The sequence below is a fragment of the Cucumis sativus genome, chromosome 2 (assembly GCF_000004075.3).
Source record: "Cucumis sativus cultivar 9930 chromosome 2, Cucumber_9930_V3, whole genome shotgun sequence".
NCBI lineage: Eukaryota > Viridiplantae > Streptophyta > Magnoliopsida > Cucurbitales > Cucurbitaceae > Cucumis > Cucumis sativus.
Window position 1 is genome coordinate 21,198,858 of NC_026656.2, and position 26,602 is coordinate 21,225,459.

The 26,602-nt window shown below is 31.8% G+C and overlaps 4 protein-coding genes and 1 non-coding gene across 6 annotated transcripts; 2 read left to right on the forward strand and 3 right to left on the reverse strand.

The window, feature by feature from the left end:
* Nucleotides 1–16: 16 nt before the first annotated feature.
* LOC101206923 lies at nucleotides 17–2,305 on the reverse strand. Of its 2 annotated transcripts, XM_004138804.3 has the most exons (4): nucleotides 1,886–2,305; nucleotides 1,675–1,789; nucleotides 1,353–1,467; nucleotides 17–1,257 (listed from the first exon to the last, which is right to left on the reverse strand). In XM_004138804.3, exons 1-4 carry the CDS (start codon nucleotides 1,984–1,986, stop codon nucleotides 401–403), a joined length of 1,188 nt encoding a protein of 395 aa, XP_004138852.1. In that variant the 5' UTR covers nucleotides 1,987–2,305; the 3' UTR covers nucleotides 17–400. The 2 variants fall into 2 exon arrangements, with proteins under 2 accessions (XP_004138852.1, XP_011649833.1); XM_011651531.2 differs by lacking the exon at nucleotides 1,886–2,305 and having other exon boundaries at nucleotides 1,353–1,471.
* Nucleotides 2,306–5,569: 3,264 nt separating this feature from the next.
* Nucleotides 5,570–6,904, reverse strand: LOC101206679 (auxin-responsive protein IAA29). Its single transcript, XM_004138803.3, has 4 exons — nucleotides 6,606–6,904; nucleotides 6,163–6,428; nucleotides 5,909–5,999; nucleotides 5,570–5,825 (listed from the first exon to the last, which is right to left on the reverse strand). Exons 1-4 carry the CDS (start codon nucleotides 6,809–6,811, stop codon nucleotides 5,765–5,767), a joined length of 624 nt encoding a protein of 207 aa, XP_004138851.1. The 5' UTR covers nucleotides 6,812–6,904; the 3' UTR covers nucleotides 5,570–5,764.
* Nucleotides 6,905–9,189: 2,285 nt separating this feature from the next.
* TRNAL-UAG lies at nucleotides 9,190–9,269 on the reverse strand. The gene has a single exon. It is a non-coding gene; the product is annotated as a tRNA-Leu (tRNA).
* Nucleotides 9,270–9,433: 164 nt separating this feature from the next.
* On the forward strand, nucleotides 9,434–10,437 carry LOC101215909 (ATP synthase subunit b', chloroplastic). The gene has a single exon (XM_004138674.3). It carries the CDS (start codon nucleotides 9,609–9,611, stop codon nucleotides 10,257–10,259), a length of 651 nt encoding a protein of 216 aa, XP_004138722.1. The 5' UTR covers nucleotides 9,434–9,608; the 3' UTR covers nucleotides 10,260–10,437.
* Nucleotides 10,438–22,597: 12,160 nt separating this feature from the next.
* LOC101215432 (adenine phosphoribosyltransferase 5) lies at nucleotides 22,598–25,091 on the forward strand. The gene is made up of 7 exons (XM_004138672.3): nucleotides 22,598–22,909; nucleotides 22,998–23,108; nucleotides 23,628–23,720; nucleotides 23,800–23,949; nucleotides 24,323–24,381; nucleotides 24,492–24,564; nucleotides 24,775–25,091. Exons 1-6 carry the CDS (start codon nucleotides 22,819–22,821, stop codon nucleotides 24,561–24,563), a joined length of 576 nt encoding a protein of 191 aa, XP_004138720.1. The 5' UTR covers nucleotides 22,598–22,818; the 3' UTR covers nucleotide 24,564; nucleotides 24,775–25,091.
* Nucleotides 25,092–26,602: the final 1,511 nt, after the last annotated feature.

Sequence of the window (26,602 nt, forward strand, 5' to 3'; positions counted from 1 at the left end):
AGTTGAAGGCAGAGACTTCCATCCAAACATTCAATGATCAATTCAACTCTTTCCAAAAAAAAGAACAAAGATGAAAAAGTAAAGGACCCACAGAACAAAAGCATATTGCTCCCAAAATATGATAAGTAAGCTTGTTGGCTCAATGCCTCTATGTCCCCCATTTGCACAGCAATAACCTCACCAGTTGCTTCTTTGTTAAAACATCATCCCCTTCATAAATTTAAGTAATCTACTCCATGGGTCCAACAGATCCTCGCATAAATTCCTTCCTTCGTCCAAATTTAGAATCTAGTTTTTGAACTTCATTCTTACATTGCAGTTGTGGACAATGCTTAATGAACTGGCCGATAGTTGCAGCTTCTTCGTCGATAATCTTGTTTATTTCAAAATGGAAAACGATTCAGTCTATGAACCTGCTGGAAGGACCCTTTGGAAGCAAACTTAAGTGTCTTTCCTTGAATGAATCACCAAAATCTGCCTTTCGTTTTCTCACCCTTGTTTCTGCGTAGACAAACTCGTCCTCTAGACTATTCCCCCATGTATTGTGCTCAGATAGGCCATATGCATTTCTCCTGGGAAACAAGGGAAGCTTCCTTTCCATCACTAGAGAACAATCCTCAGTTTTGGTTTCCTCTCGTGAACTGCTTGAACCACCAACTTTAAGCACACGAAGCGGAATTTTGTTTTTGCAGCTTGAGCTTGAATCTGAGAGAGGACCCAACCGCAATGCTAGATCACATGGGCTAGCAAGAGAAGATATTACTTCATTTTGGGTGATGCCATTTGCTAACATTGTACCAGAGGCCCTCATATTCTCCATGCCACCATCAGTAGAATCCAAACATGTAGCAACCGGTCGAGGAGCAACATTGAAGTGAGAGCGTTGTCCTTGCCACTGAACACCATTCCCGTAATATAGTGGATAGACGGAGAACTTGGTCGGTGGGAGAGCATTTTCTATCAAACCATGTGGGCTTGAAAAAGCAGAGAACTTTTCAGAAGTGAAATTATGAGCAGGAAGAAAGCTTTTGAGTCCGAAGCCTGAATTGCCTAAGCCATTGTTCTCAGGCTTGGCCAAACTCCAAAAACAGGGGACACGATGAGTATTAGTGACAGCTCCCTGAGAAGGCTTCATTACCATGGGAGCCTTAGACAAGCTGGGAGTCTCCTGATTCCTAGAACTGAGATAGTTTGTAGAAACATTGTTTCGTTGGCTTCGTGAAGCTTTTCTGGGTGTGCAGCCTAAATTGAGAGCAGCTGAAAGGGAAATCCAAATGTAACACAAAGGATCAAAACAAAACCCCAAAAAGGAGGATGCAAATAGGGACCAAAGAAGCAACATTTTCAAGTACCTTCAATGCAAGGCTGAAGAAAGTCTCCAGTTTCAGTGCTCTCATCAAGCCTTATTATGGTATTGATGGCGTCCAGTAAACGGTTTTGAAGGGTACTAAAATCCATATATTCGGCCTGTCTAGGGGAAAAAGAGATTACAACTTTGAAAAAACTAAGCTTAAACAAAGATCGTGGATTGCAAGCTACTTATGTGCCTAAAAATATCAGAAGTTACAAATGTCAAGAATAATATATCTTAGCTTGACTCCTAAATCAGGAGGAGAAATGGAAAAAAAAAAATATGCAGCAGCAGAGAAGGGTAAGAAAAGAGAAGGAAAATACCTCAGAATTAGCTTTTGAGTACAAAATTTCTTCAGCTTTGAAAACAACTACAGGAAGCATTTCTTGCCATTCTTTGTTTTTCTTAGTGAAGGTGTTATGAATCTTATGCACAACCCTACGAAGCAGACAACACAGATCAGAAAACCGAAAAAAACAAAAACAAAACAAGCATGATCAGCAGAAACAGAAAGAGAGAGTAACAGGGAGAGACCTGAAAATCTGTTGAATGAGAGAACCTCTGATGGGTTGGTGCCTATCACTATGCCAAGCTCTTCTCACACACTCATAAGGCCTTGGTCCTGGTCTTGGCATCTTCAATACAGTAAAATAGAAACTATTCTTGGGGTTTTTATTATTGTTTTGGAGTGAAGAAGCCCTTAAAGTTTAAACTCAACAAAATGCAGAAGAAATTCCAAGATTCAAGGAAGAAGAAAAGAGTTCCTGTATGTGTTCCCCAACTGCCCCTCTTTTTTCTTGTTCTCTCCTCTCCTTCTTCTTCACCACAGTGTGTGTTGTGTAAAAAAGCTCAATTATTTGAAAGGGAGGATTTTCTTTATGAAAAAAAGAAAAAAGAAATTGATGAGTTTGGTGTGTCCCCCACTCATCCACATGCCTCCTTCTCCTACCCCCATCAGTCTTTTTTCTATATATATATTTTATTTTATTTGGCTTCGTTCTCAAAAGTCCTGACCATTGATGAAGTAATAGGGGGGAGAATTCTGATGATATTGTCACAATCAGTGGCCCAAACTAACCCCAACCTCAATCCCATTTTGCAACAATACCCACCATAACTCTTTCTTTTTGCACAAACCCCCAAAATACTATTTCCCATTTTTTTCCGCCCTTATCCTTCTGCTCACCCTTTACTTTTCTTCTGCTCTCATGTGATTTCACATTTTGTTTTCTTTCCTTATGCTGTACATATTCCATCAAATTTGTCTTCCTCTATCACTTTTATAAATTGAATCGGCTAATTTAAGATGTTCATGTGTTCTTCTTCATTCTTTTTTTCTCCCTGTTTAATGTTCATTATTCTATTTTTATTCACATTATAAATCCTATAATCCACAAATAAGAAAGGTATTATATGTTTTATTAAATTTGTTTCACCTATCCACTTAAATCTGTTTAATTGAGTTGGTGATTAAAAGTTTATGTTTTTACTAACTACATCTCTTCTACTCTTTAACAACACATATGTGTTGTAGTAATTTATATTCTGATTTATAAATTTCATTTCCTTTTAAGAATAAAATATCAGCTAGGGTGTCAACCTTCATATTTTAATTTTACTAATATATAAATAAAATATGAATACAAATTATTCAATTAAAGTCCTTATTACTTTAGAAATATGTTGTATCTTGCTCGTTGTTATTAGCGTATGTCTTTATAAATAATATTGATCTTTAATCTTACCACTTATAGGTGTGTGGACGGTTACTCAGATATATTAACTCTAATTTGGTTTTTTTGTAGGAAAATTTTTAAAATTAGCAAAAAATAAATTAATTTTTAGCTTTATTTTACTTTACTCGATAAATTTTGTTCAGGTTTGAACTTTCGTTTAGTATTGAGTAAGAAAATCAATAGAAAAATATTGAAGTTACAAATTTATTAGTTTAAAACTATATGAGTTGTGTAGACTCGTGTTTTAAACTAATAATATATAAGTTCAAAAATTGATTAAATAACTTGATCTTTGATGTTGTTGGTGTGACAGAGTAGCAAATGTTGGGACTAATGCTCATGATTCAAATGAAGTTTCCTTGCTTTCTCTAAAACAAATGAGAGGAAGTCCAACCATAAATAATTGGCACCCAATTTCGTTTTTCTTGTTTATATAATGTCCCTTGTTCCTTATACAATGGCGTGACCATAAATCGATGTATAAGTTTATGGTTGCTTTTTCAGAGAAAAAATGAGCCAAGATGTTAATCCACTATTTATTCTTTATAATCAGATAAATTAACAATATGTATTGGTTAAAACGGACTGACATTAATTAACTCATTTAAAATAAATAAATAAAACTTCACAAACATTTTATTTAAATGGGTTTGAATGATTATTCTGATTTATTTTTATTTATGATATTAATATAGGTTTTAAAAAACCTAAACCATTATAAATAAATTATTGCTGTGTGTTGAATTGAATGTACTAGGATTCATTGCTATTTGCTACCACTGATCACTTTGTCAATATTTATTGTAATTCAAATTATCAACGTTGGTTTGTCTCAAATAAAACGATAAATTATTTATGCCGCTACAAGTCAATTTCATCATTATTGCTATTCAATGTTTAATGAAAATATCAATCTATACTGTAAATTAAATATTTTTAAGAATCATGAGGTCAAAATTCTAAAACAAAACAATTGCAACAATTTAAATTCTAATGTTTATACTTCAATATAACATGTTTGTATTTTGAAGAGAAAAACGAGTAGTATAAGATTGTGATACACTAACATGAGATTAGACTATAAAATCATAGGTATAGAAAAAAACAAATTTTGAAACCTATGTTCATGTGTAGCATGGAGTTATAATGAAGTATAAACATAAAAAAAGAATTTAATTGGCCAACAAAGAGTTTAGAGGACCAAAAAGTTTAAGTTGAAACTTCCCACGTCACGATAACAATAATAAAAAGAGTTTACTGCACACCCATTTTTTAAATCAATGATTCCTCTCTGCTGCACTTAAGCCTGACCTATTCTTATCCGTCCGATCCAACTCTTCTGCATGTTTGCCACGTGTCCTCTACAACTCTTTCTTTTTTTATTGAACTATTTTTTGTTTTTACCAAATAATATTAAACCCTCAAACTACAAATCTCTCCATCCTATACCCAATTTCTATCTCTCCATTCCACCCATCTCCCTCATGGTCCCACTGTAAACAACACAAAACAATTTTCATAAACACACACCTTAAATAAAAACTTTTATTTTCCATTTCCATTTACAAACTACAAAAATACTCAAAATTTCCTCATATTCAGTCACATTTAACTAAAATGGTGGACATTTGTATTTATTGTTGTTATTATATTATAAAGTAATTATAATAGGTAACAACTTAATTACATTATAATAGGTATAACAACTTTAGAAATAATAATCAAAGTATATAACATTATAAAAATTATAAATATAGCAATGATAGACTCTCGTTCGTAAAAAAACGGTCAACAACGCTTAAATGTCGTTCTCAATACAAGAGGCAATTTTAGGTTATGGGCTGGTTTCAGCTCGGCCCTACTAATCCTCTCTTTCTCTAACATTCCAAATGGGCCTGGGCCCCGAAATTTCCAGTCAACGGTCACCCCACTACTACTACAGTATGTTTAAATACCATTTCCACCTGTTCATTTATTTATTCAATAATCACAGTCCTATTTTATTTTATTTTTCTATTTTAGTCTCTCACAAATAAAATTTTAAAAAATAGATAGATCTTATGGGTTTTTTTTTAAAAAAAGTACATTGGCAAAAATAATCATAGAAACCCAAATAAACATTTTGCAAGTATAACAATTATGATAAACGTATGGTGATTAAAGTACTACTTTAAATTACAATTTGGAATAAGAGCTTCCAACTTTTTGTAAAATAGACCCATATACTTTCAACGAGTGTAATAAATAGTATTAAGAAGTTTCTAGCGATCTCAAAAGATTTGATTTTCTGAAATAGGTTATCCATTATTTGATACTTCCAAATTTAGTGACACATAAGAGAGTTCGATTTTCAAAACTATTAATTAAGATTCACCAACAACATTTGATTTGAATGATTAATTAAGTTTGAATTAAAAGAATAATTTATCCGTAATTCACAGATCAACTTGTAGGAAAAAAGAAAAAAGAAAAAAGAAAGAAATTATTGTGCCAAATAATTTTTTTTAATAGAAAAATTTCGACCACGTAGGTCCACACTTTAGCAGCAATGGAAAATATTAATAATTGCTTGTAATATAGAAGTAGCAAACACATTATGCCATTTTAGAATATAATATATATGATTACATACATGTGGAATATTAAGATTCGGAAATAATAATAATATATGCGGACTTCATTCTTTGTTTCTGTTGCCAACCAGAATCTTGAGGCGCTGTGCAGACTCGACGAAGGAACTGCCAAAAAAATTTAATACATTATAAATAAAACATCATGAAGCTGGGAAAAAAGAAAAAGAAAAAGAAAGTTGAGAACTAACTTCCATGGAAGATCTTCTGCAAGCATCCAATCACCATCTTCGTCTTCATAGATCAGCGTAAAATCCCAATCGCTGTTATCCATTCCCTTATCTGTTATGTTACATCAGCGGACATTATAACTCAATGATATGTGTGAAAGAACTTATAGATATAACAAAATTGTCATGGTGTGTGTTCATAGGGAGTCTAGTTCATATATTTTTGCTATATATTTAATTAGTAGCACTAAATGTGTAAGGAAATTCAGAATTACTTGTGGTGAACATGGTGAGGAGAGCAGTTTTGAGAGAGTGATGAGAGTGGTAGAGCTTTAAATCGAGTTTCCTTGCTATTGCTACCCCTTCCATTTTCACTTTCACGAACAATGAATTTCGTCCACCATTTTGGTTACTTTGATCTGCTACTGCAGGACGACGATTCTCTATGGTTTGCGGAGGTTGAGTGTGCCAATCGAAGGCCTTCTTCCTCCATGACTCAATGGGTGGCCATCCTACTGCTTGCTTCTTCTCTTCATCTTTCCTATACGAAATTGTGACATAATTAAAATCATTATTAGATCAACATGGAATTAGTTAAGTTCCAACAATGTAACAAGTGAGCCTGTCAATACAAGCATAACTAAGTGACACGTAAATTATTAAATAGAGATTAAGAGAAGATGGTTAAATCTTTTTATATACATAAGTTTGGACTCACTTTTGAATGTTGCAAAAATGTGTTCCTCTAGGGTGGTGTGGGTCATCTTCATCCTTGGGCTTATCATTCCAAGAAAGCAAAGGCAAAGTTTGAGGAAGCTCATTTTCAAGAATGAATGAATGATCTCCAAAACGGCCACCAGCTGGCTTGCAATGAATATTGGGGTGGCTGTGAAGGGGAAGAGAAAGGCCAAGTTGTAGCTCCATTTTGGATAGGGATTTTAAAAGAGAAAAGAGAGAAGGTTTTGAAGGGAATAAAGAGGGAGAATGGAGAGAGTGGGTATATATATAGGAAAAGAAATATGGGCATTTATAGAAAAGAGAAAGAGAATAGTTTGAGTGTGGGAAAAGGGATGGGAAAATGAGAGTGGATGAGGATAGAGATAGAGGGGGCGTGTGGGTTGGACCTCCTTTGTCTCTCTTTTATCTCATACCACTCTTTTGGTATTAATAATCCCTTTTCCTGTCCTCTACCTTGTAGTATTCAACAAAAACAAGTAAATTGCAGACAATGGGTTGTCTTAAATTCATTCCTACTTTCTTACTACTCTACCTTAAAAGGGGAACAGTTCTGTGGAAATATTAATCTAAAATGCTATAAGATAATAAGCTCAAAGTTTGTTTATATTCATAGGAAGTATTAAATTTCTAGTTTATTAGTTTTTCCATTTATTCTAAACAAACAAGTGAGGAATAGGATGAGTAAGTGTTTGATTTGTGGTGTTGGGAAGTTGAATGTGGAATTGTGCATATGGGAGGTAGGGTTAAAAAACTAAAAGGAATGGACAAGGGGAAGGGGTATGTCACGTGGCAGAAAGAAAGGGGATAATTTAATTATTGAAAATGAAAATGAAAAGAGACCCATGCTTGTGAAGTCCACGTGAGCACCAATGGGAAATCATAAAAGGGAGAAATAGAAGGGTTTGGGGGGTAATTGGCTTTTTTTGGTTGGTTGGTAGGTTTAGACTTTCAAACTTAAGGGAGTAAGGGAGCCCACACACACACACACAGGCTTTGCTTTCCCGAACCAATAACAGATCAAATCACTGTCTTCTCTTCTCTTCTGTAGCCTTCCCTTGCCGCTCTATTATTGACATTTGGGCCTACCTTCATCACCCTTGGGCCTTGGCCCATTCAAAACATTACCCTCCTCCTTACTGCTTTTTAATTACATCACGTCTTTTCCTTCCTCGCAAGTGGGATCCAATATTTAACACCAATTATGTTTTGCCCAAATTTTGGCCAACCAAACTCATCTCACATTTACTTCTTTTCCACCGTACATCTTTTCTTAATTTGAAATAAGAGATCACTTTTGAATCAATCCAAATCCAAATCCAAATAATGTATTTAGGTAAACTTTCATCATAAAGTCAACCTAGTTTTGTATAATTCTCATGACCTACAGTTGCTAAATTAAACTTGTGATTTCTTTCGTTTGAAAATATTGGACCAAACATATATACACAATTAAGTTTAAGAAGTCTTTCAAAGTACAAAAACAGACAATTTAGCTAGGTGGGATAATTGCCCCACTCGTTCTTCCCTCCATAGATCCCTCTTCTAGGCATGTTTTCTACCTTCATAATTTAATTATCTCATTTTTACTTTTTTATTGTTTCAAAATTATCTCTATACCATATACTCTTAACTAGTTAAACTATATTCAAACTAGTTTTTTTTACCGCTATTACTTACCATTTTTAATTTAGTTAATAGGAAATACTTATTTGACTGCTTTTCTATATTGGAATAATGTAATATCTTCTTAAATGTTAACTTGACACATTTAAGAAATAGAATGTTTCTTCATAAATAGTTTTCTATTGTTTTGTCCTTCCTTTTCTAAGCCAAGGAAACAATAAGCATAGAAAGGAAACACCCATAGGACTAGAAGACAAAAATAAATAAAATCAGCATTAAAAACTTGGTTTAATAGGATCATTATCTCAAACAACAACTCTTATCTCAAAACACTTCTAAAGAAGTAGTTAGAGAATGATAAAGTATATTAGTTATGGATGTTGATCGATAGAGAATTTGGATGTTAGCCAAATTTAGAACTTGAAAAAAGGAGGAAAAAAAGGAAACGAAATAAAAGATTAAATGGCAACAGTACTATTAACTCCAACTTGTGATGAACAATACCATGCAATCATGGTGTCAAACATATACATAGAATGAGAACAATTTAGATCAATTAACTGACTCATTTATCCCACTTGCTACATATTGTTGAGAGAATTGAAAAACAAATTAAAGTAGAAAGAAAAAAAAAGTAAAAATAGAATAAATGGGGGAATGTGGAAGCAAAATATGAAGAGAAAAGAGAGGGACAATCAATTAATAGAGGAATAGTGTAGGGCTTCTCACAGGATTTGCCTTCAATAATATAAAACAAGAAACAGAAATTTGTACCTTAGAAGAAGTGTTGTGTTTAAGATTTAGTGCCCCTTTTTATTTGTTTTCATACTAAGTTCTTTCTCTTTCAACATAATAAATTTTCAATCCATCTATTCAGCATGTGTTGTTTATTTACATTTTTGTTTTATTAGGAAAGATAAAATAAAACCTGAAAATTCATTTGACAGCTGTGGGATTTGAACCCACGCCCTTTCGGACCAGAGCCTAAATCTGGCGCCTTAGACCACTCGGCCAAACTGTCGGAATTGAAAGGTGAGTAACTAAGATGGATTCAATTATATACAAATGAATTGGGCTAAGCCCATACAATGAAGAAGAGTTCGGCCCATTTCATTCACGAGCATGGCAAATGGCACGTGTGAAGAAATCCCAATCTGTTCTACTAGGTGGTGGCGAAGCGAAGCAAAGCAAGCTTAGCCTTATCAAATTGTGTGGCGAAGAATGAAGATTGTACAATGTAGATAGAAAAAAATCCCCCATTCCCATTCCCAATTCCCTTTCCAATCTCCACCCCATTTCTTTTCTCAATCCGCCATTGTTATCTCTCTCAGACCTCTGTAACCTTCATTTCTACTCAGCCATGGCGAACGTTATCATGGCCTCTTCCAAACCCCCCTCTCCTCCCCTTTCCATCTCCAACAAAACCCCCAAATTCTCCATCCCCAAAACCCTAACCCTAATCCCACAATTCCTCAAAAAGCCCCAATCCATCTCCCTCTCCACCTCCACTCTCAAATCCCTCTCCCTCTTCGCCGCTACATCTCTCTCCTTCGCTCCCCCTTCCCTCGCTGAAGAGATCGAAAAGGCCGCTCTCTTCGACTTCAACCTCACTCTCCCTATCATGATGGCTCAATTCCTCCTCCTCATGGTCGGTCTCGACAAACTCTACTTCTCCCCACTCGGGAAATTCATGGACGAAAGAGACACCGCCATTAAAGAGAAGCTGAATAGCGTTAAAGACACTTCCGAGGAGGTCAAGCAGCTGGACGATCAAGCTGCCGCTGTCATGAGAGCTGCTAGAGCGGAGATTTCGGCGGCGCTTACTAAGATGAAGAAGGAAACTCAAGCGGAGGTGGAGGAGAAACTGGCGGAGGGGAGAAAGAGAATTGATGTGGAGTTGCAGGAAGCATTGGCGAATTTGGAGAATCAGAAAGCGGAAACCATTAAATCACTTGATGCTCAAATTGCTGCTCTTAGTGATGACATCGTCAAAAAGGTTCTTCCTGTTTAAATCCATTCCTGTTCTGTTCTGTTCTTAGGGTTCTAATGGGCTTTTACCATCGATCGATCATTATATGGGTTTCGATCTGATTTCATTTCTACTTATATATTTTTGCCTTGTAATCATAATGAACCAACAAATTCAATGTATAAAACAATTAAACATCGTTTTTTTTATTTATTTATTTAGTAATTCTAATGTGTTAAAACTTTTCATTCCAATTCTTTCAAAATCAAAAGAGGTTTGAAAATTTGATAAAATTTAATAAAATTGAAGACCAAATTACCAATCAAATTTGTGCTATCATTAGTTTATTTTTGACATTTAATCAAATAATGACAACGTAAATAGGATTAACTAGATTTTTTAAAAGACAAATTTATATTTTTATTCATTCATGGTTAAGCTTATACCGATTAAAATGATTAGATGACTTTAGATGCAAAGGTTGCTTAGGTTTATTAGAGCATGGGATTGGAAATTTAGTGGGAACTAGTTTGTCTCCCAACATACAATCTTAATCACTGAAAAATATTTTGAGTTACAATGTTAATCACTAGACAATGGTGAGTTGAGCATATTTATTTTGTTATATCTGAGAAAGAGGGAAAGATGAGAAAATGGAATTTATTGATAAATATACATACATCAATAGTAACAATTATTTTACCATTATTGAAATTGATCTATTTAACATCCACTTGTAAAGCTTAGAAAGCTTTATTGTTTCTTAGCAATTGTATTCGAGAAGTTACGAAAACTAGCTGCTCAGTAGTGAAACATACCAACTTTGTTACTAATTAATTAACCAAGGTTGGTGTAAGTCTTACATTTCATTACATCGTTGGTTTAAATCTAACATTCTACACTTAAAAAATATAAGTTACTAATCAGAGGAAGTCAACCCAAACTGGGTTACAAACTTCAATTATTGTTAAAATACTGTTTTCTAGGTGTATAATTACAATCCAATGCACAAAAATGGAGGCATGTTAATCACTTATATTTAAAAGGAATAGAAAAATTGAATGAAAAAGATAGTATTCATAGTATGTATTTGAACTATACCATTAAATGTTCTCTCTTATCTATAAATCCAATTTTCAACTCGAAATCTCAATGGAGAGGTGATTGAATTACAGTTAAGAATATAAATAGACGAAATCTTACAAAATTAGGAAACATTAAATTAATAGTTAAAACAATATTAACGGAAATTAATAAATAACAAAACAAATTCAAAACTTATTGCAAAGAAAAAAACAATTAAATATTTCTAAAATGTTTAACTAACAATGGAAAAGTTTAATTAGTCCTTAATAGCTATTAACAAAATAATTTGAAATTTATACAATTTTATGAAATATGGGAAGTACAATCATACAAAAATATCAGGAAGAGCCGTACTGAAATTGGGCTGATAATCCAAGCCCACGTAGCAGTACTATCAATGGGAGTATTTGGGCTTTAAGAAACCAATAAAGCTTATACAGCCCATCCCATTTTAAGCACTCGTCTAAAAAGATGAAAGACTTTTTGTTTAAATAATAGACGAAGCAAATAATAATAATAAAGAAAGAAAGAAAGAAAAGGAGATGGGCAACAGCTATCAACAAGAAATATCCATCTTCGTCTTTAAAAGAAAAAATTAAGAGAAAAAAAGGCATTTCCACATAAAAGGTCCCTTCAATGGGCCAACTCTACTGACCTTTTTCCTCTAAAGCTTTCAAATTTCAATCAAACAACTCATTATTATATAGTGGAAAATCTCTACCAAGATTTATTTCTATTTTATTCTCTAAACAATTGTATATAAATGAAAAAAAAAAAAACAACACACACAAACAAGTAGACAATATCTAAGTGTGGTCGATCATAAGCTATAAAGTGCACATAAATAATTAGTTCAAGTTAGGTTTGCTTAGATGTGACTCTCTAAAGATAAGCACTCATCATATTTTATTTTATATATATATATTTTTTTAATAGCTATATATATATATATCTTCTCGTCCTCTCGTTTCTTTCGTTATCGTCCCACGTTCTATTTTATCAATTAGTGTGGTATATATTCGACATATCATTGAATGGAAAAAGTACCATATCTATTCTAATTTGGATCTTGGCCATTTTACACAAATTTAGTAAATTTTATCAAGTTCCTAACTTTTTATTGCGTTAATGCATTGTATGGTGGATGATGAAAGTGGAAAGGGTCGCTTTTGAGTACTTGAAACGTTTTGTTATAATGTTTGTAAGGAATTTGAATTTTTACATGTAAGCTGTTAATTATTGTGTTTTCTAAAACAACTTAACAATTAATTATAGTGTTGAACCTTAATTAACCATATATTTTTGTACATAATTTGTTAATTGACCAAGCATATGTTTGTGGAACCCACAAAATATAATCTTTTGTAGGTTAATAACAGTAATCATTTTCCCTACGCCACTACTCTTTTAGATAGGTCGTTTCATAGGGTCAACATTTAGAGAAATATTCTATTTCATGTTGAAAAAAAAATAAGGGAAAAAACTCCCTTTTAATGTTTGAAAAAATGAGAAGGGAATTCAAAGAAAACAAAAGAATTTGGAAAATTAAAACTACTTAACTTACTTACAAAACTAAGCAAAATTAAGTCCGATGGACGATAATTTACTACTCAAACGGTGAAAAACAAATACCATGATAATCTATCCATACAAATATTGGCATGTGATGGTAACAATTTTATATTATCACCACCAACATACTTTGTCTAATTGTTTGTCAATTAAAATTCTTTAATATTTAGTATTCATAACTTCTTAAGTTATCCAAATTTTTAAATGTTGGACATTAAGTCATTTACAACATAGAAAAAACTAAATAAAAATCAGCAAATAAAAGGCCTAAAATGTTTTTTCTTGACTTTTAATTTTAAAACTCATAACTTTCCATCATGTTTGTTATAGGATTAAACCAAACATGTTACGTTTTAAAAGCAAGAATTAAAATAATTAAAAGCTGAATGACTAATTATTAATTTGTTCACAATTTTTATTTTTGGAATTTATTTTATTAAAAAATAATTTGAAAAAGTGATGTTTTTATTATTTAGATACTATATTTGTCTGTACACTTTTGTTCACGTAATAATATATTTTGAAATTTGTCTCTTTTAGTTTTATAGTTTAGAGAATATTTTGGTTATCTTACTTCTGAAAACCAAAGTATTTTGATCCTTATTTGCACACCTTTATACATAATAAAAACTTGTGCATGCAAATTTATTGTTACATTTTAAAACACAATGAATGAAAGTGGCAATAAAAAACTTGCATTAAAATGAATAAAAGTCGAAAGTTGAATGAAAATAAAAAAGAAAATTATGATTGGTTTCACGTGCAAGAGATTGACATGAAAGAGGCGGAAAGAAAAAAGATGAAATGAAACACCCGTGTGGAAGAGGGATACAAATTTTACTTTCTTTTACTTTACTTCTTCCCAAAGGTTAAAAGAGTAAAAAAAGGAAGAAGAAGAAGAAGAAGAAGAAGAAGAAGAAGAAGAAGAAAGGGTTATTTTTGGTTTAGGGTTTGACCTTGGGGAAAAAGAGAAACAAAAAGGGGTAGGGTCAAAGATCTGTGATGGATCAAAATGAAGGGTGAGGATATAAGGAAAAAAGGAGTAAATGAGATCTGAAGGGTTGAAAAAGGTAAGGATATATATTTTGTAATCTGAGAGATGTGAAAGGAGGTGTGTAATGTAAAGCTCTTTAATGATCATGTTATCATGTTTCTGTCTTAGTACTCCTCGCGTGCCCTTCTACAGTTCTTTCTCTGTACACCATTCTTTTCTTTTTCTTTTCCCCTCCCTTATTTCTCATTTATTTCCATTCTAGGCCCCACTTTTCCCATTCCCTACCATCTCCCCTCCCTTCCTTCCTCTTTTATTATTATTATCACTAATACAATTCAAATTCATAGTTCTGTTGATTCATGGATTCTACCATGGATTTGTTCATCATTACACATGTTTATTTGTTACTGTTCTACTTCTAATTATATACTTTCTTTAACTCTCTCACATGTTACCCCTACTCTAAACCTGTTTTTTTTTTTCTCTTCCCTTAATGCATGATGAATTAGACACATTTGTAAAAGATGACCAAACTACTCATTTTTCATGTTTTTAATTCATAATAGCTTGATTTGATTTGGACGGTTGGTTGGTGAAACAATTTTCACTCGTTAAAAATTATATTGCTAGATTTGAAGGAAAATTGAGTTAATTAATTTGGTAACATCAAACAATTAAATTTAACTAATATAAGTGATACATAATTTAGAGATTTAGAAGATGCATGATGCAGGGCGTATTTTTCAATAATATATATGGAAGAAAACGTAAGAGTTTAAACAGAAGATTTATTATTTATAATATAGAAAAAGACAAAAATGAAAAAGTTTTAAAAAGGTTGTTATTGAAATTTAAAAGAAGGTATACAATATGGACAAAACTACATATTTAATATAGAAAGCTTTACGTTTTTGTCCTATAAGTCAAAATGTCTATTAACGTTAAAGATAGTCAAAGTGATTTGATGCTTGGCCTGTCAGTAAAAGTATAAATATATATTTATTCACATTGGACCTTTTTTTTTTTTCCATCAAAAATATAAAATGAAGAAAAGTATTTACCATCCTTTCTTATTCTTCTTTTTTTCTTTTTTCTTTTTTCTTTTTAGAAAATAAACATTGGGAAGAGTTTGGAGCACCCACCCATTATATTAGGATTCTGCTCTCTCTTCTGAATTTGGTGTATTTTGTTTTTAGTTTCCTTCTGTGGATGATCTAATGCTAACACTCTTTTTTTTTTTTATCTAAACTCTTGGATTTTTGTTCTCTTGCTACTTCTCAGTTTTTATTTTCTTAAGAGTAGCAAAAGGGAAACACAAAGCTTTGAAATTTAATTAATGGAATGAGATTGGAAAACGATAAAGGAAAAACAATATCTTAACTTGTGTGCACAAATAACAATGATCTGCTTTTGAGAATTCACATTAACACAACATAAGACAAGGGAGAAAAGTCAACTTTTAAAAAGTTTGGTTTTTTTTAATTTATTTTTTGTCTAATTCTCATAATTATAAACACCGTTTTAATTGTAGAGAAGTTTTGGAAAACAAGAAAATCAAGTTTTGGGTTCTTACTATTTAGATACTCAACCCTTTAATTGTTTATTTTCCATGTTCAATAGATTAACATCATAAAGTTTAAATTACATTTTACTTACTTTCTATTGAATATTATATTAAAGTAATAATTCAATTTATTTATTTTAAAATTTGTTGGAGAGCTATTTTTAGCAAATTTAAAATTTAATTAAATAATCATAATATTTTAAATGCAAATAAACAGAATATGCAGGTATATTTAAAAGATTGACCGTGAAAATGCTAGTATTGAAATATATTTAAGATTTATTAAAAGTTGAAAAAACCCTTGTATTTGACGTTAAATATTATGAATAAGTGAATTAAGGACGTAGAAATAAAAGAGGTGAAGGGAAAAGAAAAAAAAAAGGAAAGCAGAGAGCATAATTAGATGGAATAAAGAGAAGAAAAAAGGAGTAAGGTTGAGTAGATAGATATTGAGTAGGTTGATTGGTAAAAAAAGGGAATGAAATCATGAATGGTGTTGTTATTATCATTATTATTATTGTTACTGATATATAAGAAAGAAAAGCAGGGGGCGTGGGAAGCACGTGCGTGAGTATAAAACTATATAAAAAGAAAGAGAAAAAAAAAAGTGTGATTTGGGCATTATGGGTCTGGAAAAAATTGTAAGAGATGACGTCAAGCGTATCTAGTCGGAGGATGAGGGGCCCACAGTGGGGGGGGTGGTTTCTTTTTCTTTGATTAAATATTTAATTAAAGAAAAAAGAGAATTGAAGAATTGAAGAATTGAAGAATGGAAGAAATGGTTGGTGAGGTCAATGGAGGGAAGGGAAGTGGAGAAGAAGACAAAGAGGGGAGAAATGAAATAAATGAGAGTGGTGGAGGTTGGGGGGCTTAGGTGTTTTCCATCATGCTACGTGTACGGTGTGATCAGATTCGGCCACTGCCACGTCGTCTTAGCTGTGATAGGGACCACCCTCTTTCTTTCTTATTTGTTTTTGTTTTTATTGGGGACCACACCCACCCAAATCTCTGAAAATCTACTGCCACTTGATTCTCTGTCAACCCCCCCAATTCTATCCCCATTTTTGGAACCAACCCATTTATTACTCTTTTTCATGCTTTCACCCCCTCCTCTTTATTTATTCCACCCCCTCCTCTTTTTAACACTTTCTTCCTTCTATTATAATTTAATTACATCACATCTCCTTAACTCTTTCTATCTTTTCAAAAAACTAACATCCCATTACATCATCCCATTAACCTTTGTGTTTCAAGTTCAAATTTTAAATCTATTAATTGTCTCATTTCACCTCTCTACAATAAAAAAATGTAAGTAAGTAATATTCCAAATAGATGTTTGACTTTTGTTTTTGTTTGTTCAATCAAATTAGACATTACTTATATCAACTTAAACATTAAAATAAGGTAGGATCAACTAGTTTGAAACCATGGCAGTGTAAAAACCTTAGAAACCAAACCAAGGAATAGTGGACCCAACATAACAATATCAAAGCACCGACAAACTTCAAATGAGTATTGTTGTTATTCTACTAACTCGATCATCAGTATAATTTCAACAAACTGTGATCTAAAGAAGAATTTATTTCCATTTTATATAATAAATGTTCTTTTCTTTTCTAACTAAACAAAAAAAATGTCGTCGGGGAAAGGGAAGAAGTAATGCCCCTATTAATTAATTGGACAAGAAAGAATAATGGTGGACTTTCCAATGATGTGTTTTAAAAGGCAAACTCACTCATATGAGGATTTTAACTTTTTAGTGAATCAAAGAATAACTTTAGGGTTAAAGAAACTCGTGAACTCTATATCCTGCCTTCTCTTCTCACACATGCAAATATTACTTTTTCTTTTAGGCCCCAATAAAAAAAAAAAATCAACAATGACTAAAAGTTAATGTTATTTTATTTCACTACATTTTAGTTCACACTGCTTTAGTAATACTATGCTCTTTTTTCTTTTTTTTTTAAATATCATAAATTTGTATTCATAGATATCAGTGAGCTCCACCCAACTCTTAAAGTGAGGGTAACTTGATATACAATAACAAAAGAAGTATAAAAAATATGTGATACGAGAAATTTCTCTCTTAACGAGGAAATTTATAGGTTACTAGTAGTCTAAAAATTTATCCATCCTACCTCCATTTAAAGAATTCAAATAATAATTATGAGTATATATATATAACAAAGCTACCCTTCTTATCCATTCATCATTCGAAATATATTTTTTAGAAAAGCAACTAATTAATATCCCTCTTTAGTCAGGCAAGAAGTTGAATCAAGTCTAATAGTATGGGACTTTTTTTTTTTTTTTTTTTTATCAGTCATGAAAATTATACTTGGATCTCATTAGGTCACTACGAGGTCTTCATATTCATGTAAGCTTCACGAGCATAATAAAATTGTATCAGTGCGGTGTGGAACACATACTTTCACATACTTGTCAGCCAAAGGAAGTGTTTTGTACATTGTGCATTAGTGTGTTTGCTCTGTTTATAAAATGTACCCATCGCTTGAAAAATACCCTAAAGCTCGCCCACATTTGAGATGGTGTCGATATGGGGAAATATAAAGAACATAATGTAGATGGTAACCGGCTTGACTCAACCATCTCTACAATCCACACTTCACTTTTCTTTTTCAACTAAGCTCGAGGGTATGTTGAGATGGAGTAGAAGAACATAGGATATTGTTTTAGAGTTATGGAGAGATGAGACAGAAACTGTGAAGGTGATTGTTTTAGAAATGTGTGCTGATGAGAGTAAGAAAAGGAAGATTTGGTTATGTGGTAATGGTAGATTCGGAAACATAGGATTCTTAAAAAAATTTATATATCTCTCTCTCTTTTTAAAGGAGTGATAATAAATAAATAAATAAAACAAAAAAACTTTTCTGGGTTTCACAACGTTGCTTCAACCTCAGCCTTTGCTGCTTAGATTCACTCAAACTGTTTTAAAAGCTGTGTCCTTTTTTCCCACTTCCCAATCCAATTTCCCCCTCCTCCCTCCTCCCTCCTCCTCACTCCCCCGTTCCCGAGCGTGACCTCACACTCCTTCTATTCTTTCTTTCTTTCTTCAAACCAAAAATATATTATAATTTAATTTTATAAGATCCTAAAGTTGACATTTTTCTCTTTTAATTATTAATTATCTCTCCCATAATCCCAACTTCATTGGATCATAATTTGCACATGCTATTTCTCCATTCCCCATCACACAATCAATTTTCGTACCACTTCCCCATTTTATTTCAATTTAAAAATGGACTATTATGTTAGGTGACAAAATTAATTATATGATTTTATTTATTGTTTTTATTTCAACTAAACTAAACTCGTGTGCTTTCTAAAAATTGCATGGTAAAATGTCGTTTTTAGTTTATACTTCACTCAACTTTATTTATAAGATGACCACTATGAGAAGGTTGACTTTGATTGAACCCATGTTGGGTTGAGTAAAAAAGTATGAGAATATTGGAGAAAATCTTTTGTGATATGTAGTAGTCATATGTTAAGTCAATTATGACTGCGCATGATTGAAGATCAATATCACCAGCAAAAAAAGAAATAGTATGTAAAGTTTGCTACTACTTTCTTTTATCATTGCGTATACTTAATCGTCATCCTCAAATACTTAATGATCTTTTTGTAGATTGTGCGGTGATTCTATCCACTATTCTAATGTTTATTTTAAACTATTTAACCGGTTGTATAGTCAAAAAGTATATATATTTATTTTATCAAAATCATATAGTATGATATATACTTTGTGTATATCTCTCCACCTATTTTGTAAATATATAAGATAGGGTTGCTTGACAAAATACGTCATTTTCAATATTTAACTTTTTTTTTTGTTAGTCGTTGTTGACTGACCATCTTATTGTATTTTGATTGGTAAGGGTTTTGTATATAAAATTGATAATAACTCGTGATCTAACCTTAAGCTATTATTAATAACAAATAAATTAACTTAGGTTCAATTATTAGCTAAGAAAATAAGTTACAGTAATTTTAAGAATAATAATAATAAAGTATATAAAAACATTTAAAAAGTATAAATATAATAAAAAATGTTTAGGGTTATGTGTTACATTTTGAGAGATTTTTCTTTTATATTTATAATTTTTAAAAACTATTACTGTATACTTTATTTAATAAAATTGTTGCATTTGTGATTACGTTTTTATTGTGAAGGGGAAATGTTGAGAGTGTTGATATTTTCTTATTGAATATGGATTTTGCATTAAATTTCGCAATTAATTGTCAAAATCAGTTCGTGATGATACATCACATCAATATTTATTGAGTCTTTTAAAAGATTTTTTTGGCAGGCCATCAAATCTTTGGTAGTTAATTTCTACCACCACGAAACCTCTTTTATTTATTGCTTTTATTTATTTATTTTGATGTTTGTATGCATACATAAATGAGCACTGAATCATCCAATGGCTTGGCGTAAACAATATTTCAAACCAAGTAAAAACAATAATAAACGTAATCTTTAGTTAGTACCCATTTTTGAGTTACTTCCTATTTGCTTCATTCAATTTCAAACTTTTACAATCCAATCATTCAATTTTTGAGAATAAGAAACCATATCATAACCCATCCTTGTGAAAGCAGTGATTTGGTATTTAAATTTAAATTTGTAATAAAATTTAAATTTGTAATATTTTAGTAAGCGTGTATGTTAAACTATGTATTAATTCAACGTCTAACAATTGTCTTTTAAAATAATTAAATTAATGTTTTGCATAGTTCATATATGTGCTATAAGATAAAAGGTCATCATTTCATTAATTCATTTAAATTAATGTATATTTTTTAAATTGTTTAAATTTACCCAACTTTCTAAATTTTGACAATATAAATAAATTCATATGTAATAGATTAAGATATATACCATAATATATGTATCAAATTGTAGTTTATCTCGATCTAGGACGTGATGTACTCTAAAAACGAAGTATTATTTATTTTATCATAAAAAGAAGGATAATTATTGGATATAATTTTTTAAAAAGCCAACTTGGTCAAAATGGGCAGATGTGAGCTTATGGCTCTTCAAAGATATTTCTACTTTTATAAAAAGAATGTAAAGATATGATCTTTAACTTTGTACTTGTAGTTATAATAACATTATAAGATTGAAGGGTACCAGGGGACGAAATCTTCACCAATCTTCTTTCCAGTGGAATAAATATTAACATTTCTCTCTCTCTCTCACTCTTTCTCTTTTTTTTTTTTTTTTTTTTTTTTTTTTTTTTTTTTCTGGCTAAATTAATAATAGTTGATGAAAATAAAAGTCTTAATTTGTACATCTATTAAAAATCCAAAACTTTCCATCCATACTTAGATTTGTTAACCTCAACAATATATATATATAGTTTCTAAATCTAAAAAAAAAAATCTTTACTTATTTGGTTGATAGGTGGTTATATAATTTAATTTTATTCATTTTGATATGTTTTAATTTCTTATTTTTAATTGTTTTTATAGTTAATGAGACAACAAAAAAAATGATGGATTTTCAACTCTAATACTTAGATGTTATAGAAGACAAAATATATCATTTACTTTATTAGATATTATTTTTCCACTGCATTTTAGATTCATAAAAAAAATATAGTTCACTATCAAAGTAGTTATGCCTAATAAAACTTCAAGTCGTATTTTATATTTCTTTAATGTGATTTTAGTATATACATTTATCCACTCTAGTTTAAATAAAAATAAAGGAAATAGGTAAATAAAGGAAAATAAAATCTGAAGCCTTTAAATGAAAAAGAAAAGAAAAAATTAGTATGTTGCAATCCATATCCAACACGTTTACTTTATAAGGACCAAATCAAACTAGAAATGATTAATTGTTAAATTGGTATGTATCACAAAATGTTGATAATGAATAGTGTAACATAAGAGGATAAACTCCCATTGATATTTAGGTTAATTAATGTGATGGGAAAGTCCATTTTAGAATGATAATAAAAGAAAAAGGGGAAGAAATAAAAAAAGGGAATTTATACGAATCTTTATAGGGTTTGAAAACAAGTTGGAATGTTGTGTCACAAATAGGGTAATTAAATTATTAAGACAAATGTGTTTAAAATCTGTATGTTATAAAATCGGGGTGGGTTTGTATGAAAAGCCGAACCATTGATTCCGAATCAAATATTCAAAATTTTGGAGCTCAACCTTTTTTTATTGCTGCGGTTGGATTCTTTTCTTCTTTTCATGATCTACAACAACTACAATTCATATACCTATGCCCTTTTATTTTTAAGATTTAATATTATAAAATACATCTATAGTTTGATTATCCTTTGGTTTTTACAGTTTTAATATGTTCAATTTAGTCTTTTTAAACTTTTGTTCAAATTTATAAAATAATGTAATTAATTTGTAATATGTGAAAAATCAATAAACTCTATTGAATCTAACATTCAATATGATAGCAAATTAGTATTAAGAAGAGAGTATTGGTTTATGGTGTTTTGTTCTTCTTGACATCCTCTTCCACTTGTCTCTTTCAAACTCAATATTGATGTTGTGAAGATTAAAATTTTGGCGGGAGATGAGAGGGAGCGTTGCAATGTTTTGTGGTCGAAGGTACATGAAAGATGGTTGGATAAAGGAAATTAGTAAAAGTAATGTCGTTACTTGGCAACATTTTATTAGTTAATTAGCTAGACTTTGCTGAATTTTTGAATGAAAATGATACTATTTGATTATATGAAAACTTTTAAGGAGGCAACGTGACTTTGAAAACGAGATGGAGTGATTGATAAATAATATAAAGGAGGAAGGTTGTAATAGTGGGATGAGATTATATGATTGAGTAAAAGGTTAGAAATTTGAATGTTTAGGTAGAGCTAAAACTGATTTAAATGAATATATAAAATAAAGTTGAAAGGTAATCCGGTTGAAGAAGAATTAAAATGGAAGTAGTTAAAGAGAAAGAGAGATGTTGAAATTAAAAAAGTAGGGGGGTGGGGGGTGGGGGGAAGTCAAAAGAGAATGAAGGGTTTGATTTAAAGAGGTGATTTACACGTGCGATGGTAAAGGCGTGGGAAAGGATGAAGGTCCTTAATTATCTGTTGCAAGGTATTATGGTCGGGACAACGTTGATAAACAAAACAAAACAACCCCCAAATATATATTAAAAACACACACTCCATTATTCCAACATCTTAGATAAGACCCATCTTTTCCAAACGCCCTCTCCTTCCCCCTTCCTCTCTTCTTCTTCTATATACTTTTATTTCTGTTTATAAAACACTTTCTCCACCCTAAAACCTCCATTAAAACCTCATCTTCTTCACTTTCTTCTTCTTTTTCTTCTTCTTCTTTCTCGAAGTTCATTCCTCTTTCACAGCCCCACAGAAATGTTTGCTGCAGAAAATGGTCTTAAGGGAGACCCCAGGCTTCAAGGCATCTCTCAAGCCATTAGAGTTGTTCCTCACTTCCCTAAGCCCGGTTTGTTTTTAACTAAATCATGATTCTGTTTCTGTACACATTTTGAATTGAATTTCAAGTTTATCTTCTTTTCGTTTTTTGTTGACAGGGATAATGTTTCAAGATATTACTACGTTGTTGCTTGATCACAAGGCGTTTAAGGATACTGTCGACATTTTTGTAGATCGTTACAGGGGAATGAACATCTCTGTTGTTGCTGGTTTTCTTCTCCTCTTCTCTCTCTTTTCTTTCTCTTTAACACGATGGAATCAAACTGAAAAGTTTTGTTCCTCTTTACCGGCATTGCCTGATGATTTTTTCTTATTTCTTCAGTGATCAAAAGTTGTACTGATTTTTTCTTTTCCTCTTGCAACTTTCTTGGGGTTTCTCAACTCCTCTGTTTTTTTTTTTTTTTTTTTGTCAGCTTAAATGGAAGGAAAGAACTATAGGGGTTTGTCGAGGACTGATTTCTTCTTCTTTTTTTCTTTTACTGATTTAGTGTTTCTCTCTCTTCTTTCACACGGTTCATTGAAGGAAAGTAAAACTTTCTTCTTGTACTTTGCTGTCCACATCTCTTACCCTTTTAAAAAAACACACAATGCTTTACCTAAGAAATTATGATTATCTTTTAAACTTTTTATTTTGGCCCTCTCCATTACCATTTCTATCAAACACGTTTTTGATATTTTCCCCATTAAGCAAGTCTGTGATCTGATTTTGCTAACGCTTTGACATGCAGGTGTAGAAGCCAGAGGATTCATGTTTGGTCCTTCAATTGCTTTATCCATTGGAGCAAAGTTCGTTCCTTTACGAAAACCCAGAAAGCTTCCTGGTAATAGTTTTTATTTTTCAAGCATTTGGGATGTGGGGATGGTTAATTGATTCAATTTTTTTCTTTTGACTGTTTACAGGTGAAGTAATTTCAGAAGCTTATGATTTGGAGTATGGAACTGATTGCTTAGAAATGCAAATAGATGCTGTGAAAACTGGTGAACGTGCATTGGTTATTGATGATTTGGTGGCCACTGGTGGAACCTTATCGGCAGCAATCAGGCTTCTGGGTATGTTCAGGTTCTTCGGTACTCTGTTTTTTTAGTTTTGAAATTGTTTCACAAGAACATTACCTTATAAAAATTGAGGTTCGATGAATTAATTTTGGGACATTTCTTATCACTAAACCTTAAAAGAGAAAATCCGTGGGAAAATTTTGCTTGTTTTATGTCCATGGTCTTTTCTGGACTACAAAACAAAAGTATGGGATTCATCATTGTTTTTTAGATTTCTTGATTAAAATCAATTATTATGCATAATTATGTTTCCCTCGTTATCTTGAAAATAAAGAATTAAAATCAAATGGGACCATCATATCTTAATAAATTAGTTTAGTTTCAAATTAATTTGGTTTTGTTTTTAATTATCCTTTTCTGTTGTTAGAACGGATGGGTGCTGAAGTGGTTGAATGTGCTTGTGTTGTCGGATTGCGCGAAGTTAAGGTAGTAATCGTCAGAGAATATTTCGTCTCTTTTAGTTTAATTCTATCCTTTATTAATTATGTAATTAAATTAACTAAACTTTGCTTTGTTTGAAATTCCCTGTAATTAAGGGACAGCGTAGGCTGGATGGAAAGCCACTTTATATCCTTGTTGAGCCACGTCAATTGGATGATTGTTTCTAAGGTACATTTTCGAAGCTTTATTTTTCTATAATTTGATGGTAAACTCGTTGAGGTCTAATATCAATTTAATCAAACAAGACATCAATGATTCAATTGTGGATGCAACATATGGTTGCTTAACTCTCATTGCTCTAGATTATTATAACCACATTTTTACAGCAGTAGCAGACTTTGATGTAAAGTAAACCCATTTTTGCCATTATGGATGTAGGTGGGTGATATCTCTTAGGTTGTGCTTAGGCTGATAGTGAGAAGATGATGCTTGAGCAAACAGGTTGAGACTGAGACAGAGAGAGAGAGAGAGATTTGATTACTGCATCCAAAGTTTGAGCAGCGATGAATGAAAATGTTGGGTCCATTGTACTATTTTTTAATGGTAAATTATCTGTCCTTTCCCCAGGCTGTTATTTTAACAAAATCTTGAATGAACAAACTATTCTCAGATTCTGATATTCATAAAAGAAAAAAAAATCCATGATGTCTCATTTGTTGTACATGAATAGGATCCAATTTGTGTCTTCTTTCTTTTCCAGTGTTTTCTCTTAGTTTTTCGTTCTGTTCCGGCTTTGTACCTTTTACCACTACTGCTCCTCTTTCCTTATCAGTCTTACTTTGCTAAAAGAATTTCTTAGAATGTAACCAGTTTGAAAATAGTAGGAAACAGGGTTTGGTTGATTAAAGTGGAAGGAGAAGGTAATAAAAATTACAAACCGTGGGTTTGAGATTACGATCCTGAACAAACTCATGGTTTAAGAACTTAACATGGCATTCAAGATAAACCACTAATGTGCAGGGTTTCGTTGTAAAGACAAATTTATCATTATTGTTTAACTTTAATCGCATATAACAGTAACAATCATAGTGGGGGAACAAGCCTAAGATAATGAACCAATAATTTTGTTTGAAAATGGCTCTGCCAACATGAAGCTTTATGCATGATGATTTTTTTTTTCCACTGTACAGCTTCTTTTGGCTGTGGAATTGTCATCATTTACCTATGAGAGATGGTAAAGAGTGGGGTTGTTTGTGTGTTTTATTTGTGAAAAGAAAATAAATAAAAAAGAAAAGAAAATTTAATTGTCAGTATCCAAGTTAGAGATGACGTATTTCCTTAGAAGAAAAGAGCATCTCGTGAAATGACCTCCCAATCAACTTTCTGGGATCCAATCATTCTGTTCTGACAGCATGACGTCTTTAGAGAATGGAGTGGGTTCCTCAATCTACCATTTGATCTGTAAAGATTTCTGATTGCAACTTCCTTGGATTCACTCATCTTCATTCTCATCCATCCACACCCTTTCCTTTTCTCATCCCATCCCCCCAGTCCAAAGAATGCAATCAGAAATAGGAATCCATGATGAAGGAAAATGGAATCTTGAAGACCGAAAAACAGTCGAAAAGATGATTGAGTTGAAGCTGAGACGGAATGAATTTGATATTGCAAACCGAGTCTAAAGTTGTAATTTAGAAGCAATTATCATCCGTTTTCTTACTTGATTATTCCTTCAACAAACTACCTCTTTCTTTCTTGGCCTTTTCTTTTGAGTGCTTGATTAAACCCTCATGACAAGTATCTATCTTGATTGAGCCTACATTTCAGCTAACACAACTAGATACAATAACCACCTATCAATGTCAGCTAGCTCTGAATTGGAAAGAGTTCAGAAATTCATATTCTTAATTTTAACCCATGTGATTCAAATTCAACTGATCAATGATTTATAGTGGAAATTCCTTCACGGCTCAGATGGCTAGTTTTTTCCTTCTACACTAAAATAGCCTGCTGAAAAGTTATCTTTTCAGTTTGGTATTTTCAAAATCTAGTTCCAAATCCTTTATTGGTCCAAAGCAGGTAGCTTGCATAGCTGGAGACTCCATATGTACGTTAAGAAATTTAAAAAGGATCAATAGACGAGCCCATTTCTCAGGCCCAAGGTTTATCACAACCAAGTTCTATTAGTACTTCAACCCAGAACTGAGCATCATATTCATGTAGTATACAGTTAGATCTTCAGTGTTGGTTTCTGTTATAAATGACT